At 42.1% G+C, this 15,984-nt stretch overlaps 1 protein-coding gene across 1 annotated transcript in view; it reads left to right on the forward strand.

Moving 5' to 3' along the window:
* Nucleotides 1-300: 300 nt before the first annotated feature.
* Nucleotides 301-15,984, forward strand: part of otogl (otogelin-like) — a 28,299-nt gene continuing 12,615 nt past the window's right edge. The window contains exons 1-28 of the mRNA XM_056416220.1: nt 301-306; nt 400-576; nt 2,409-2,487; nt 2,592-2,684; nt 3,805-3,959; nt 6,210-6,331; nt 6,571-6,776; nt 7,320-7,444; nt 7,737-7,843; nt 8,042-8,148; nt 8,261-8,386; nt 8,476-8,584; nt 9,339-9,385; nt 9,472-9,620; nt 9,734-9,860; nt 10,013-10,190; nt 10,289-10,413; nt 10,675-10,884; nt 11,143-11,311; nt 11,455-11,529; nt 11,772-11,815; nt 12,041-12,206; nt 12,901-13,008; nt 13,181-13,319; nt 14,237-14,371; nt 14,491-14,637; nt 14,786-14,905; nt 15,117-15,233. Of these exons, the coding sequence (XP_056272195.1) occupies nt 301-306; nt 400-576; nt 2,409-2,487; nt 2,592-2,684; nt 3,805-3,959; nt 6,210-6,331; nt 6,571-6,776; nt 7,320-7,444; nt 7,737-7,843; nt 8,042-8,148; nt 8,261-8,386; nt 8,476-8,584; nt 9,339-9,385; nt 9,472-9,620; nt 9,734-9,860; nt 10,013-10,190; nt 10,289-10,413; nt 10,675-10,884; nt 11,143-11,311; nt 11,455-11,529; nt 11,772-11,815; nt 12,041-12,206; nt 12,901-13,008; nt 13,181-13,319; nt 14,237-14,371; nt 14,491-14,637; nt 14,786-14,905; nt 15,117-15,233 (3,468 nt within the window). The remainder of the gene's footprint in view (nt 307-399; nt 577-2,408; nt 2,488-2,591; nt 2,685-3,804; nt 3,960-6,209; nt 6,332-6,570; nt 6,777-7,319; nt 7,445-7,736; nt 7,844-8,041; nt 8,149-8,260; nt 8,387-8,475; nt 8,585-9,338; nt 9,386-9,471; nt 9,621-9,733; nt 9,861-10,012; nt 10,191-10,288; nt 10,414-10,674; nt 10,885-11,142; nt 11,312-11,454; nt 11,530-11,771; nt 11,816-12,040; nt 12,207-12,900; nt 13,009-13,180; nt 13,320-14,236; nt 14,372-14,490; nt 14,638-14,785; nt 14,906-15,116; nt 15,234-15,984) is intronic.

Consider the following 15,984-nt stretch of genomic DNA (forward strand, 5'->3'; position numbering starts at 1 on the left):
ACGTTAGTTACCTAATATTTAGCCAGATTAGTTCCAACATGATAGTTGTCGGTGAGAAGTAAACAAAACAAAAAACAAAAATGCTCGGATTAAGTGAAAGTGGTTAATTGCTAAACTAGCTCGCGTTAAATGACCAAAGATGAACATAACTCCAAACCAATACTTTCACCAGTAATTTAATTTGAGACAAACTAAATGATCTAATGTCCGGAAATGTTGGAAGTTCGCTCTCGTCGCTTTTTCTCGATGACGTCAGCGGTGACCCCCAGGTCACGTCGCAGCCGGATACTTCCCGTTAACATGGAGGTGAGCAGCAGACCTCGCAGCCGTCACTGAGGCGCGCGACCACAGCCTGTTGGAGTGACACTGAGCAGCGCACGCGCTCATCTGCCCGCACAGGTGCTCCTCGTCATCCGCTCAGGGGGGCTGTCGCCAGCAGGCAGCTTTCACGGATACGACCCAGCATCGTCCCGGTGCGGCCACACGTCTTCGACCCTTTCCTCCCGGGACCAGTATGCACCGTTAACGTTTCGACGGAACTTCCTCTCGGACTCTGAAATGAACTTAAAGTGGACAGTGAAACGATTTCTTCTGATGTCGTTTTCAATCTCCCACTTGCTGTTATTAGAGGGTGAGTTTGACAGTTTTACTTTTATCCAAAAGTGTTATGATATTCTAACAATAAAGTTACTTATGAATGTGAATTACAATAAACAACAGACAGGTTTATGAAAAGGTCAATAGTAGTAACTATTCTTTATATTGTTAAGTGACATATCCTTTTTTGTTTTGTTTTACAAGTTACTCTTTAATATGGTTGGTGTAACCTTTCTTTCTCTTTCGTGGTCATTTGTTCTTATACATATCATAAAGCACACTGCTCTCCCTTACTCCCCCTCCTTCATATGTCATTTCCTAACATGGCATCGAACTGCTACATCATTACAAATGACACAGAATTACTCAAATGTTTCCGAGAGGACTCTTCTTTTTTTTAAAGATTTTTTTTTTATTAACAAAAATATTTTTACAGAATATTTGTAGTGAAATAGCATTTACAGTTTGTTATGCTGAAAATATTATTTTACAAAAAGAAAATATACAAATGTATAACCTTGTAGAAATCACCACACAAGGATGATGTTTTTTTTTTTTTACATAAGATGAAAACAAGGAGAAAAACAAAACAAAAAACAACAACAACAAAAACAAGACAAAACAAAAACATTACACAAACTTTTCCCCATCCCACCACTCCCCTTGTATGGCTCTCAGTTTCCTTTCATTTATACATCTACACAGTCTCTACACAGTTTACCTACACCCATCCGTACACATTTATATCTACACAAACCAATACAGCACTCACAACTAAATAAAACCAAAATAAAAAATAAATAACCTGCAGCGGGCTTAATTTGACGCCGGTCTCAAACCACCACGATCAGCCAAGTCCAGAGATGGCAGAATATCTATGAAGGGGCCCCAGATTTTTCCAAAGGCTGCCTGCTTCCCTCTCACATTATATAATATATTTTCAGGTGTGCAGTAGGACACAAGCTCATTAATCCAGTGTCTTATTGATGGTGATTTTTAGGATTTCCAGTTAATCAGAATACATTTTTTCACTGCAGTGCGAGAGGACTCTTCTTAATCTACATTTAGTTACATTGTAACAACTAATTTATAATAGATACATAACCAATACATGTTTTAATAATGTAATGTTTATTGTATACCTTTGTGTTTAGGAGCTCAGAGCCGACTTTCAGTGGCAGAAGGAAGAATACAGAGGTAAATACAAGGAAGAAATTAAATATATATATTTCCTGATATTACTTGTGTGGCAAAATTATAAATACTATCCACATATTACTTGTAGGATATTTCAAAGGTCTTCCTCTCAATTATAGAGCAGTGATTAATGCATTTGCAGTTTCTGTTTCGGTCACTAGAGTGTGTGGCAGAGACCATATGAGTGTGTTTGCGCTTGTGCATGTGAGGGTTCAGTTAAGAATAGTATGTAGTCTGAATTCAAGTGGTGTAAAGTGCACTTAAGTCTCCCCTCTGACTGTTTCTTCCCACTAATGTGCATGCTTGTGTGTGTGTGCAGAAGGGCTAATGCACTTCGGAGGAAACGGGATCTCCTCGGGGAGGAGGTTGGTACACTACACCTAAGAGAACCAGAGGAGTTCAGGGCACCCACAAGCGCACAACACCCTGAGCGCACAAAGCTGTCTTTGTAAAGAATGAGACACACATACACTTTCTCCCGCTCAACCTGACGCAACGTTTAACTTAGAGCAGCAAGTGATACCAACGGTACAGCGCTGTGTCACCGATGCTGTTCCAACTTTAGACTTGCTTAAGGAACGACTCTAAGCGTTTACTGTTCATTGTTTTCCAAGACATACAGACCGCTGCTGTCGGAGGGCACTCTGTCACGCAGCATTTTACACAACTACACAGCCAGAGATTCCTCTTCAGGTAAATATGCTACTTATGAAGCAACCCATTCTCAGACGCTTAACAACACCATGACCCAGGTAGACTCAGGTAAATTAACTTGAGTTTGTTTGTGTCTTTCCCAGAATATTGCGGCTGCCTTAATGGTGGCTGGTGTCAGGATGGCGGTGTGTGTGACTGTGCTCAGTTCCAGGCACTGGGAGACCGCTGCCAGATCAGTAAGACACACACACACACACACACACACACATACAAACACACACTTACATATCTTCCTTTGTCAGAATATCATCCACATGACATCGTTATTGTTGATTGACAAGCATCTTTCCTGGTATGCAACAGATCATTGGTAAGCAGGTTTACACATTTTGTATATCAGCATACAGTATACAGTTACACACTCTTTTAAACAGGAATGTGTATCACTGTGTGAGTGTGTGTGTGTGTGTGTGTGTGTGCGCGCATCAGACTCCCCAATCATTCAACAAAGCTTAATTACATGCACACACTCCAGTATTAATTATCAGATTTCCCCACATTTCTCTCTCTTTCTCTCCCCTACTCAGACAATTATTTTACTCCCTACAGCAGCATATATACAGGGAGATGACTTGCACTAAAATAATAGGGTCAGGGCTGAGTGATGAAGGTTCTGGTTTCTATATTCTGAACTGAGACATTTTTCTTTTCAGCAATCACATTTTGTGGTGGCACACATGTTGGAAACAATATAGTTCCTGAGCAACCTGTAAATGAACTGAGGCTGGAAATGAAATCCTAAAATAGACTATAAATTAAATAATGCACAGGTGAAGTCAAGTAAAACATAGTAGCATTAATTTCCTAAAAACAATCGTATAAGCCTGATTAAAGATAAATATTCAAGCTTCCCTCCTCTAATGCAAAATGTTGAAGGTCGGAGATCAGAGCTGATGCCACAGAACACATCTTCTGAAAATGTGTCATGGGATTGGGACATTTTGTTAATTGAAAAAAGGTATCTTGTCATAAAATGAAAACAAGTCTTTTTCCTGATTTTCTTTGGGAGTTTTTCCTGATCCAATGAGAGGTCCTGGGACGGGGATGTCGTATGTGTACAGATTGTGAAGCCCTCTGAGGCTAATTTGTAATTTGTGATTTTGGGCTATACAAAATAAACTGAATTGAATTGAATTGAAAGAAGGAATCAATTCTATCAGCATAACAAGCCACTCACTGACAGGATCAGAGGATGTGACTCACTGTCACCAGCCCCCAACCCGCTCAGATTGGGGAGGGTCTCAGGCAGCATCCTGGCATCTCTAACTGTGGGGATTTCCTGTGTTTTCCTCTCAGTACCTAACCAGGGCCAGGATAGAGACGGGATCTGCAGGTCGTGGGGTCAGCACCACTACGAAACATTTGACGGAATATACTTCTACTTCCCTGGAACCTGCTCTTATATTCTGGCCCAGGACTGCCACGCAGCTGCACCACAGTACACGGTGTGGGTAAGAGCAGACATTAAATTATCCACTGAAATATGTAACCAGAATTTAACCCGCGTATATATACAGGCTGTGTTTACAGTCAAACTAAAGTAATCCAGATATCACATTCAGAAGCTAAAATTCAGTGCTATAAAACTACTTTAACCAACCAACGTCCTTTGACAAACAGCAGTTAGAGAAGGGCCAATTAGCAGATATTCTCAACACTGTAAGATGTTATTTTCATATTCCTTTGGTTAGTTTAAAAATCCTATACCCCCTTTAAAAGTGACTTTTACAGACCTTGTTTTAACGATAAGTCTGGTATATTTTTGTTGCCTATTTTTGTTACAAAAACCATCAATAAATCGGTCCGACTAACAAGTATTGTTTAGTCAAAACTAGTGCTGTGAAAAATAACGCGTTAACTCAGTTAATTCAATTACAGGTTTAACTATTTTTTTTTTTTTTACGCATTTAACGCATGCGCAGAATGAGCTTCCAATCCGTCTGTTGTTGGTCGTCGGGACGAAAAAAAAGTCACTTGCAAAATGAGCTTCCAAGACACCACTTCAATCTGAACTCTGTCCGCTCTCATGCAGACGGTCTGTTCATCGGTAACGATCCTTCCGCAGGTTCACCTACGGAAACCTTGTTACGACTTTTACTTCCTGTAGATCAGGGTCTCAACACGTCGATCGCGACCAGCCAGTCGATCGCGACGCAGTGTTGGTAGATCGCATGACATTAAAGAGATTGGCCCGCCCCCTGACATGTTCTCTAGAGCACGTCTTTGTTCTTTTATGAAACTAAACGTCTGTTGTTGATCGTATCTCCACAGCAGCATGTCATTTCTGTCTCTTCGCGTTGCGTTAACACTTATCGATCTCCGTCTCGCGCGCCACAGAGCTCCGTGCGCGCGCATCGGGACCGAGCACAAAAAAGTCACTTGTCAATCTGTCCACCTGTCCGGGCCGGTGAGGTTTCAGCTTTGCAGCGGTGTCCCCGCCGTCCCTTTCATCACGGCCCAGTTCATGAAGAAAACCCACACAGTCAGTTTGCCTCAGCAGCTGCTAGAGGAAGACTAGAGGCCTTTAGATTGTGTCATGGTGGAGTTAATGGTTGACAAACAAGAGAAAATGCTCTGTTTAACCCTCCTGTTACCTTTACATTTACTAACATATTTTACCCTCGGGTCAATTTGACCCCAGCAATTAAAACCTCCAGAAAATTATTAGAATTAATATTGCTTCCCAAGTTTAAGTGTGAGGTACTTTATGTTTGTTTGTTGACTACCTAAATAGCCCTTTAAATAAATAAAAAGTTGATATTTCTGATATGTTTGACACAGTGAAAAACAGCCTGGGGTCAAATTGACCCCAAAGAACACCGACATTAAACATTGAATGGGGTCAAATTGACCCGAAAGGTAACAGGAGGGTTAAACATTCTGTTTAGGATGAAGATGTATTAATGTTCCATATGGAAGAAAACTGCTAAATAACTGCTGAGTTGCAGCACCATTGTATAGAAGAATGTATAAATGTATATATCCGTCTTTTGTCATAAATCTCTATGTTCTCACAAAATATACCGAGAATATCGGTAATATGTGATTAATCATGATTAATCCACAAAAACCTGTGATTAACCCGATTAAAAATTGTAATCGTTTCACAGCCCTAGTCAAATCTGAATATAGATTAGTAATTTTTTTTCCAAAAACACGTTAGTAAGCCACCCTAGTGGTGACATATCTCTTTACTAAAATAGAAATGGGCACTGTAGTTTATTTGGAGTCCCCAACAAATGCAAAATGTTTCCCAGTTTTAGTAATATTTGCTACTCTGCCAAACTTTATTTGCCATAGATTAACTAACTGATTAAAAGTTTTTTCTAATCCCTTTTAAAAATAGAGGGTTTTACCAATTTTATCCTTTAAATTGACAAATAATGGGGATGATAGCAAACTTGTGTAACATTGCAGATTACGGTATTCAAAAGTTAAGCTCCCAAAGTGTTTCTATGACTTGCATTCTCTCTCAGAAATTGTTTGATAGTTATAGCACAAATAAATTAAGATGTTGCAGCAATTCAGAGGGTATATCCCAACAGCCATTTGCAGCATCATTAACAGACAGGTGGCTGTTTCTCAGAATGCTTGGTTATGTTACAGGCCGTGGTTAATCCTTGGTACAATAAAACATTCCCATCCTTTTCCCCCTGTGACCCTTTCTTTTACTCTCTTTCATCTTTTTCTTGTCTTCTCAGGTCCACAACAGCAGAGTGTGTGATGGAAGTATGCACTCATGCCCAAGAGCTCTCAGCCTGTTCTTCTCAAATGAGGAAGAGATCCACATCTCTGGATATCAGGTCCACCAGGGAGGCCGCAGGTGTGTGTGTGTGTGTGTGTGTGTGTGTTGCTTCCATTGTAGTAAGAAGAAGACACACAGATAGATTTTTAAAGTCTTCAACTAAAAACATCTTGTTACAAAACTGTAATAACAGAAATGGAAAAGCAACTCACTGACTCACCGCCCCATCAGAATTCAGAACCCACCATTATGAGTATGATTTTCCAAAAGATTGCATTCTGTGTCATGCTCTTGACATTTCCGTCTCTGAATGTCAGGTTAAGTCTGCCTCACACTGTCGGCGGTGTGTTTATCGAGCGACTGGCCGACTACCTGCTGGTGAAGAGTGTGTTTGGCTTCTCTTTGGCTTGGGATGGTGGCTCGGGCGTCTACCTGAAGATGAGTGAGGAGCACCAGGGGGGCCCCTGTGGCCTATGTGGGAACTTCAACCATCTTGCTGGCGATGACCTCACCACTGCCCGTGGTAAGACCGACCTCCATCCGCTTATCCCTTCTCTCAGCACCCACTCACCTCAATTATTATTATTATACACTCAACACTAATTCTGGACAATTATAGGAGCGGTGGGAGCTGGAGAACAGAGTGCAAGTATAGGGGAGAACTGATAGTTTGCGTTTGAATGGCTGAAAGGAGCACAAATTATTCCTCAGATGACCAGTAATATGAACTGCAGTCCCCTACTGGTTTGAGCAGAGAGCTGTCCAGTAGCGCGAGGATGAGCTGAGAGAAAGAGAGTCAACAAGTGGAAAGCTACAATAGACATGGCACATTTACAAACACAATGTTATCACATTTGTATTGTATTTATACAGCAAACAGTTTATCTTGAATGTAAATATGTCTCATGTCAACATAGGAAGAGAAATAAATGTGTTCATGTTTGAATCGTGCATCAGTTGTCCAGTGTCTTTACCTCTTGCATGTGTTTAATAATGAAGGTATCTGTTTCCTGGGGCTTGTGTGCCGATTGTCCATGCATACATGGGTGTTGGCTGTGTGTTTTAGGCATCCGGACAGATGAACCTGCAGCATTTGCAAACAGCTGGGCAGTGGACCTGCCTCACGAGAGAGCGTGTCCCTCAGTAGACCTTGACTTCAATGGGCCCTGCCACTCTGAGTCAGATATGGATGTAAGAACCACCGACATTTTCTCTCCACTCAGTATTACTATTGGCACACTCTCATTTGCATGTCAGCATGGTATACCATGTAAATATTGTTATTTCTTGGCAGAAAATATAACTACTAAAGTTAGCTTTCTCGTGATTTAAAGTCAAAGCAACTGACATCTCTTTGGATGTGTTAAGAGGAAGGTCCTTGTGAGTTAAAACACTGCAGCAGTGTTTGTTTTGCTTTCTTCTGTATATTTTATTCTGTGCATTATATCCATTACCATACTGTTTTTACTGTTCATGTGTGCAGGATGCCTTGGAGAAATGCACTGCACTTCTCTTCTTCCCCTTTCTGTCGTGCCATGAAAACATCGACCCAAATCCTTTTGTGGCCAGCTGTGTGTCTGACCTTTGTGTGTAAGTCAAAAACAATTTGAAAGATACATTTAAACTTTTTTTCAACCTGTCTTTACTTTGTTGCTATCAGTATAAGCCAAGTTATAGAATTAAACTTCCATCTTTAGCTACAGTTGTTGAAACTTTTCAAATTAAATAAATGCGTTTTCCCAAAAACAATGAATATGTATTTTTTTCTTTTTTTCTCTTTTCTCTAAGATCTGATGACGAGGAAACGTTTTGTCGAGCCTTGGTTGAGTACACACGAGCCTGCTCACATGTTGGATATCCAGTAAGAGAGTGGAGAGACAGCTTCCCTTCTTGTAGTAAGTCACAACTGCGGCTCCACGCACATTTATATTGGGTCAACATGTATTCCATGCTCATGCTCTGTAATCTGCCTTTGTCTGACACTCAGGTGTTTGTGTTTATATGTAGATGATGGCTGTGAGGAGAGTTTTGTCTATAGAGACTGTATCAGTTGTTGTCCACCCACCTGCACATTTGAGAAAGAGTGTCTAGGAACCAACTTGCATTGTCTGGACGGCTGCTACTGCCCTGATGGTATCTACTTTTCTACTAATCACTGTGAAATAATGTTAGTTCATGGATCTATAAACATACTCTAAACTTATCAGTCTTCTTTTCCACAGGTCTCATCCTACAAAATGGAACATGTATTGCTGTTTCTCAGTGTCCATGTGTTTACCATGGTACTTCCTATTTACAAGGACAAGTGCTTCAACAGGGATGTAGTGTTTGGTAAGTCTGGTCATGTATTCACTCGTGAGCATGCGCTAGAACGGCATTGCGTCAGCACCAAGGTCGCACCCTCATTTGCATGAAAAATATACACTTTCACACCAGGAGAGGAAAGGTAAAATGACAAAGAGCTGTTACGTAATGGGTAATCTCTGGCTTTCGCACGGAGATTTGAACATCAAATATATAAATATTTGCTTGCTTGAGTAGGAGGCGTCTGTCGTACAGTCATACAGTAGAGCACCGTGTGACGGCTACCGTGGTATTCTTACAAAACTGTGCTGCAAATATTTCTGAATAAAAGCCTTGTTTCAGCCTCGCCTTGATCCAACAGATGGCCTGCTATTAACAGGTTGGTTACTTACAGGAAAGCCCTACATCTAGCCGAACAACAGCTGGTGATTATATGAAATATGTCTAGATGTCCAGATAAGCAATATCCCTCCACTGTGTGTGGTCTGATAAACACGGAGGGGAGAAGGCTGAAGGGGCATGACAACTTTCAATTTCAACTTTCAATCAAAGGTATTGCGATTGCTCAGATTCAGGCAAGGTTTAAAAATTATTATTAGACTAGTTTAACAAGAAATAAATCCCTAAAAACAAAAAAATACAATACAAACACGTAAAATTACATTTATATCTGTTTTTTTCTCCCCTAAAAAGTGGCGGTACCATAAGTTTTGTCCCTCATGTGTCGGTCTGATGAACTATAGCGTTGCCAATGTGCTGCTAACCTACTGTATGTTCTTAGTGTGTGCATGGGAGGAGTGTGGAACTGCACTGAGAACAACTGCACTGGTGAGTTTACGCTTTCAGGAGGGGTCAGTCACTCGAGGTGAAACTGTGAATTCAGATAAAGTATTGTACCTCTTCTCCCTTCTTAGTCGAGTGTTCGGTGGTTGGCGACGTGTTTGTGACGACATTTGACGGTCGGATGTTTCTCCAGCCGGGGTTGTGTCAATACGTCCTGGCAAAGAGCCGCAGCAGCAGCAGCAGATTCACTGTCACGCTGCAATATACTACCTGTGCAGAGGTAGCGTGCATGGTTACCTGCATACACACACACACACACACACACACACCAACCATACAGTTTTCTGTGTACATAGATATAACCGTCGGTCTGTGTGGTCTGTGCATCCACAGCAGCAGGTGTGTATTCAGTCAGTGACAGTGGTGTTGGATGAAGATGTGAGTCGACAGATTACTTTGACCAGAGAGGGGGACGTGATCATTGGTGTTAACCCGGTGCCTGTCCTGCCCTATGTTGATGGTAGGAATCACAAAAGCTTGTTGGTATACCACAGGGATTAGGCTGAAATCATTGCTCTTCGTACTTTAACAAAAAAGATGATTACGCTTGCCTTCTTTTACAGTAATTTGATCTTTAATCATGGGTTTCGATGTTTGTTTCTGGTCACATAGATACATTGGAAGTGCAAAAGCTGACCTCTGTGTTTACACAGTTGAAGGTAGGGATTGGTCTGAGGCTGCATTATGATGGTCGAGGAGGGCGGGTCTATCTGCAGCTGGACAGCAAGTGGCGTGGACAGACGCTGGGCCTTTGTGGAACCTTCAACGGAAATCTACGAGATGACTTCCTGTAAGCAAGTACTTCCCACGTATAGATCAATGTTAAAATACCACTATACCTGACTGTGTGTGTGTGCGTGTTTTGGGTGTGCATGTGCTTGTGTGTAGGTCCCCAGCAGGAATGATAGAGGGCACACCTCAGCTTCATGCCAATGCTTGGAAGGTTTCTTCTGCTTGTGTGGCTCCAGTCAACCTGCCCATCATAGACCCATGTGAGATGAACCAGCACCATGGTAACTACTTCTTCTTCTTCTTCTTCTTCTTCTTCTTCTTCTTCCCTTCAGAATACCTCACATGAGGAGGATATATGTCATCAGCTCTCCATACTGCATTGATCATCCGGACATCCTAAATATGATTGTAGGGCTGTCAGAATAAAAAAATGACACATAGGTTCGAACTCTTGGAATATTGATATTTGCACAGGGAAGGGTATCATCGTTTGAAATGTGTTCCATGGGTTGTGTGTTTGTGTGTGTGTGTGTATCTTCTAGTATTCTACGCATCCCAGTGCGAGGTGCTTCTGGGTAGTGTGTTTGCCCCGTGTCATGGCTACATCAGTCCAAACGTCTACCAGCAGCAGTGCCGCTACCAGGCCTGTCGTTGTGGGAGCAGCTGTTTGTGCACAGCACTGGCTCACTACGCTTACCTCTGCTCCAAACATGGAGTCCACGTTGATTTCAGATCACACGTCTCTGAATGTGGTGAGTATTTATCTGAGTGGCTTTTATCCATATTGTGTTCTTTAAAAGAAATACTTTTCAATGTATCGCCCAAAATGGTTCGAGATTGTTGTGTGTGGATTGAGTATTTGTGTTTGTTTCAGAATCAGAAAAAACTTTAGTGTCTGTCATTGTGATTGATTTTTGTATGTGTCTCAAACAGTACACACAGAGTAAAAACATAATTGCTTTAGGGGTACAGTATATACAATGTGTGTGTGTGTGTGTGTGTTGACACAGGAGTGGTGTGTCTTGGAGGCATGCTGTACCACTCTTGTGTGTCGTCTTGTGGGCGTGTCTGTCGTGCTCTGTCTCGCACGGAGACCTGTAACCCTGACGACTGTGCCGAGGGGTGCGGCTGTCCAAACGGCAGTTACCATGACGATGTGCGCCAGCGATGTGTGCAACTGTAAGACTCTGCCACCTCGTCAATCATCCAAATAACAGTCATCAATTGCTGTTTGGCTGGAACACACATCCATGCAAACATCACCAGAGGAAGCCTCATCCTTCGTTAATGTAATTAGAATAAAGTAACGAGTTTCTCCTCAGGTCCCAGTGTCACTGTTACTCCATGGGTGGTGTGTCCCAGCCAGGGGAGGTGAGCTTCAGCGCCTCTGGCCCCTGGTGAGTCACTGCTGGCTTTGACCTTCCCTGAAATGGGAAACTGACTCTGGCTGCTCTGCTGATCAGACACAGTGTAACATCCTCACACGTACTTCCTGTTTAATACATCTGAGAAAGCGATTAAAGCTTAAGTGATTGTGAAATGAGACGTAAAGCTCTTAAACTAATCTTGTATGTGATACCATCACTCTCTTTCCCAAACACTCACCTCTTTTTCTCTGCCTTCCTGTCTCCTCCATCAGCCTGTGCAGAAATGGAAAGATGGAGTGTGTGCCAGAGGAAAAAGGTAACCTCTCTGCACTCCCTCCTCCCTTCAGTTCCTGTTCTTGTTCTTTCCAACAACAAAGTGCTGTTTCAGGCGGTGTCCCTCTTGCTGAAATCAAGAGCCTTATGTCTGGACTTGTAGCTTGTTTCCCATGACTGGCCGTTGTGTTTGATGTTTAAGGCGACTGGCGCATTGATTTTCTTTGTGTGTGTGTGTGTGTGTGTATGTTTTCGTGCATGCACGTAGAGCCCGATAGTGTCGAGGTCGGAGAGTGTCCAGAGGATAAAGTGTACCACAGCTGCGGCGAGCAGAGAGGAGGCGTGGCCTGTGCACCGACCTGCCGTAACCTGATGTTGAACCTCACCTGTCCTCCCAGCACGCCATGCATCCCTGGCTGTGTCTGCCCTCCTGGGTAAATACACATCTGCTGCCTTCCAATATTGTTATCTATTACAAAGACCATAAAAATAATTTTAGCAGTTCACTGGGAAAAAGATCTAAATGTTATGAGTTATTTACCTTTCAGGGAATTGCATCTTTTCGTTTATTTCACGATACAAATCTACTTGCAGATTGTGTAAAAAAGGCTTGAGATCAGTGCTTTATGAGAATGACCATGTCTGTGCTGTAGTTTCTGCTTGCAGCTGAGTTGTCACGTGAGGATAATGTAAATTTGGCACACAGAAAAACACTTCAGGAAGCTAAATGTTAACTGTAATGGATCACATTAAACACTACATCTAGTGTCTGCAAGTGGATTTCATGCTGTAATGAAAGCAACTGAAACCAGCGGCGGTCTGGAAGTAGTCAGGGGTCTTCTGTAATCGATGAGCAAAATCACACTTACTCTTTTCATGGATTTCTTATTCAAGAAAAACTGTATGAGTATTTACAGTCGTGTATGCTTGTGTCAGTTAAAAGTTGAAAGCCTTCATCAATGGCAACTTGACTATATACCGTGAAAGGTTTTCTTAATTACTTTCCACAACTGCAATTCAGTAGGTTTTAATCACAGAACTGGGAACATGAACTTGTGAAGTATTAGTTTTAAATCAGGTGTTTGCATGTACTGTACCGCCTACCTGAGTTATGTCTTACCTCTGAAGGCTGGTGCTGCATCATAGCAAGTGTTACTATCCGGAGAACTGCCCTTGTGCCTGGCTGGGCCTTGAATACCTGCCTGGAGAAACTGTGGAAACACCATGTTACAAATGGTACACACCTTTACTGCACATTTGTATTTTCCCATAGATGGAGAAACAGACTAATCATATTCATGTTTTGCTGCATTTACTACGTGTTATTCTGCATGTATAAAGTAATTCCTTACCGACTGTATCCCATGAGTATTTATTCCTCTTCCTATGTGCCTGTCCGTTTCCTCAGTGTGTGTCACCGTGGCTATTTTAACTGCAGCTACTCGCCGTGTCCAGCTGTGTGTACGGTCTACAGCGACAGACACTACCACACCTTCGATGGCCTCGAGTATGACTACTACTCTGACTGTCAGGTGTACTTGCTCAAAGTGAGTAGATGCATCGTGTGTGTGGATCTCCGTAAGTACAGTGTTACATAAAAGTAGAATGTGTAAAAATATGTAATTACGTAATTGACCTGACAAATTCATATATTCAGTTTGAGTGCTGGAATGCTAATCAGGTAGTGTAAGAGTGCTCGACTGTGTCAGAGAAGTGTGTGTGAGAGATAGTATGTGTTTAAGTGCAAAGCAGGAGCATCCTCCATGTTTCCTGACCAGATTTGGATCAGGGAAAGACGATTTACCTTGAGTGCCTTGAAAGGCACCTTATAAATAAAATGTTTATTATTATATTATTATTATTGAAGCTTGTTACATTGGGACAGAGAGGGATTTTTAATGAGAGCAGATCAAAGTGTGTGTGTGTGCGTGTGTGCGTGTGTGTGTGTGTGTGCGTGTCTGTTTGTGTGTGTGTGTGTGTCTTGTGTTGCTGGGTTTGCCCCATGGTAATGCTAACAGACGATGCTCAAAGCTGTAGCGACACAAAGAGACCAGTGTTCACTTCAAACCCCAGGACTCCGGCGCTCCCAGGGATATAGAATTAGAATTAGAATTAGCAGACATTCCAATTCAGATCTAACGGGCTGTCGGCCGCCGTGCAGACCTGAGCATAACGGGGAAGCAGGTCAGAGCTGTGTCTTGATTGCCAAGAGGTGCTTTCTCTGCTTGTCACCCCTCATGTATCCAGAATGACACTGTTTTCTGAAAAGGTATCATCAAATTTCAAGTTTGAATATTTCTCGTGGTATTCAGATATTGGCTTTCTGGCAGCTGAGGCTAAAGTAAAAAGGAAATGGTGAACAAACATACATAAAAACACTGAATTATGTTCTCAGGACAGAGATGAGAGGAGCCGACGAGACTTCCCTCCTATACAGTAATATTTTGTCTTTCCCACTCACCAGAGTTCAGGAGAAACCGAGGTGTCCATTGTTGCCCAAAACAAGGACTGCTATGAGAGCGGCATTGTGTGCATGAAAATACTGGTCATTCACGTGGGACTTACCAAGATCTACTTCACCGACAACTCTGGCAGCCCTGTATGGAATAAAGCCACTTAATTTATACACCTGTCTCTCTTTTCCTCTCACAAATATGTAAATTAAATATATCCAGTGAAGTCTGCGCGTATCAATTTCTTGTTTCTGTCTTGCCTTAGAACCCGTCCACTGTTGTAGGTCGAGGATCAGAGTTTGAACTTTGGAAAGCTGGCTACTACACTGTGGTTCACTTCTCAAATCAGGACCTGACCATCCTGTGGGACCGCAAGACTACTGTTCACATCAGAGCCGGACCTCAGTGGAAGGTCTGGACCAGGAGTAGATTTTGCAAAATATTTTTTGTGTTGGGGATATATAAATCTATTTCGAAAATAATAGAATATATATATATTATAGATTTTTATTCTGAAAAGATTCTCAACACGTGGCTCAGTGTCTTTATTTCTCATTTAGGGCCTCCTCAGTGGGCTGTGTGGAAATTTTGACAGTGTGACAGTGAACGATATGACCACCTCCAGCCACATGGAAGTCAACAATGCACAGACCTTTGGAGATAGCTGGGCCCTGGGACAGGTAGGAGTCAGCCCAGATCCTCCACTTCATTGATTCTCTCTTTATCCTCTGTCCTCTTTCTGTCTTTCTGAATCTCCCACCACTCACTCTGTCACTTCTCTCAAGTTCTCTGTTGCTCCTGTAATTTATGTGTCTCCCCCGAGTCCACTGTAATGTTTAAGAGTAATCAGACACTCAATCACCTTCCGTGCGTGTGTTTTCTTTGTTCTAGTGTGAAAGTGAATATGTAGTTGAGCGACCGTGTGAAGGCGACTTAGGCAGACAGCCGTACGCCAAGAGGGAGTGTGCTCTCCTCTACACCGATGTCTTTGCACCTTGTCACAACGTGGTGAGTGCCTTGAACTGATGCACACACATACACACAAACATAAAAAGGTTATATTGCATGCAGCAGGGGAGTAAGGGTTGGTGAGGGGTTATGGGAACAACTCTTAACTGATCCCAGTGAACGCACTTCTCCTTAAGTACCACACCAGATGCAATGCAACACACACAGACAGACACACACACACTTAAACGTTTTATTGCACTGTTGTATTGGTCTATGTGGCCAGCAGATGGAGCTATGTAAATACAAAAACAATATCCGAAGATAACACTGGGAAACCCAGACTCACTTTACCATATTCGACATGTGAGAATTAACCACTCATATTTATTTTACAATTTCTTTGTTCTCAAGCGTGTGATGCATTTAATGTGTTTTCTACATAATATGATTATTGATGGTTTATTGTTCATATCCTGGTGAGTAAGTGCTGTCATGGCACTGGTTTGAGAATTAGTCCCATCTTCAGTGAGAAACATCGCACATTAAAACATTGTTGAAAACAACATTTGCACCTTGTTAATAAATAACAGCGAGTAAGGGAATCCTGTTATATCCCATGGATTAGCCCAGAGACCGATATCTGCAAATGTGTTGATGTTCTGCACTGACTTACATATGCTTGTTATGTGGCACTATTACCAAGCATTAAAATATCAACACATTTTTTTTAAGCATCGTGAGAAACATAGCCTTGTTTTTTACAGAGGCATCTGTACTAAACTGGCACTTTACCGGAAGAGTTTGTTTC

Source organism: Pseudoliparis swirei, chromosome 6 (assembly GCF_029220125.1).
Source record: "Pseudoliparis swirei isolate HS2019 ecotype Mariana Trench chromosome 6, NWPU_hadal_v1, whole genome shotgun sequence".
Taxonomy (NCBI): domain Eukaryota; kingdom Metazoa; phylum Chordata; class Actinopteri; order Perciformes; family Liparidae; genus Pseudoliparis; species Pseudoliparis swirei.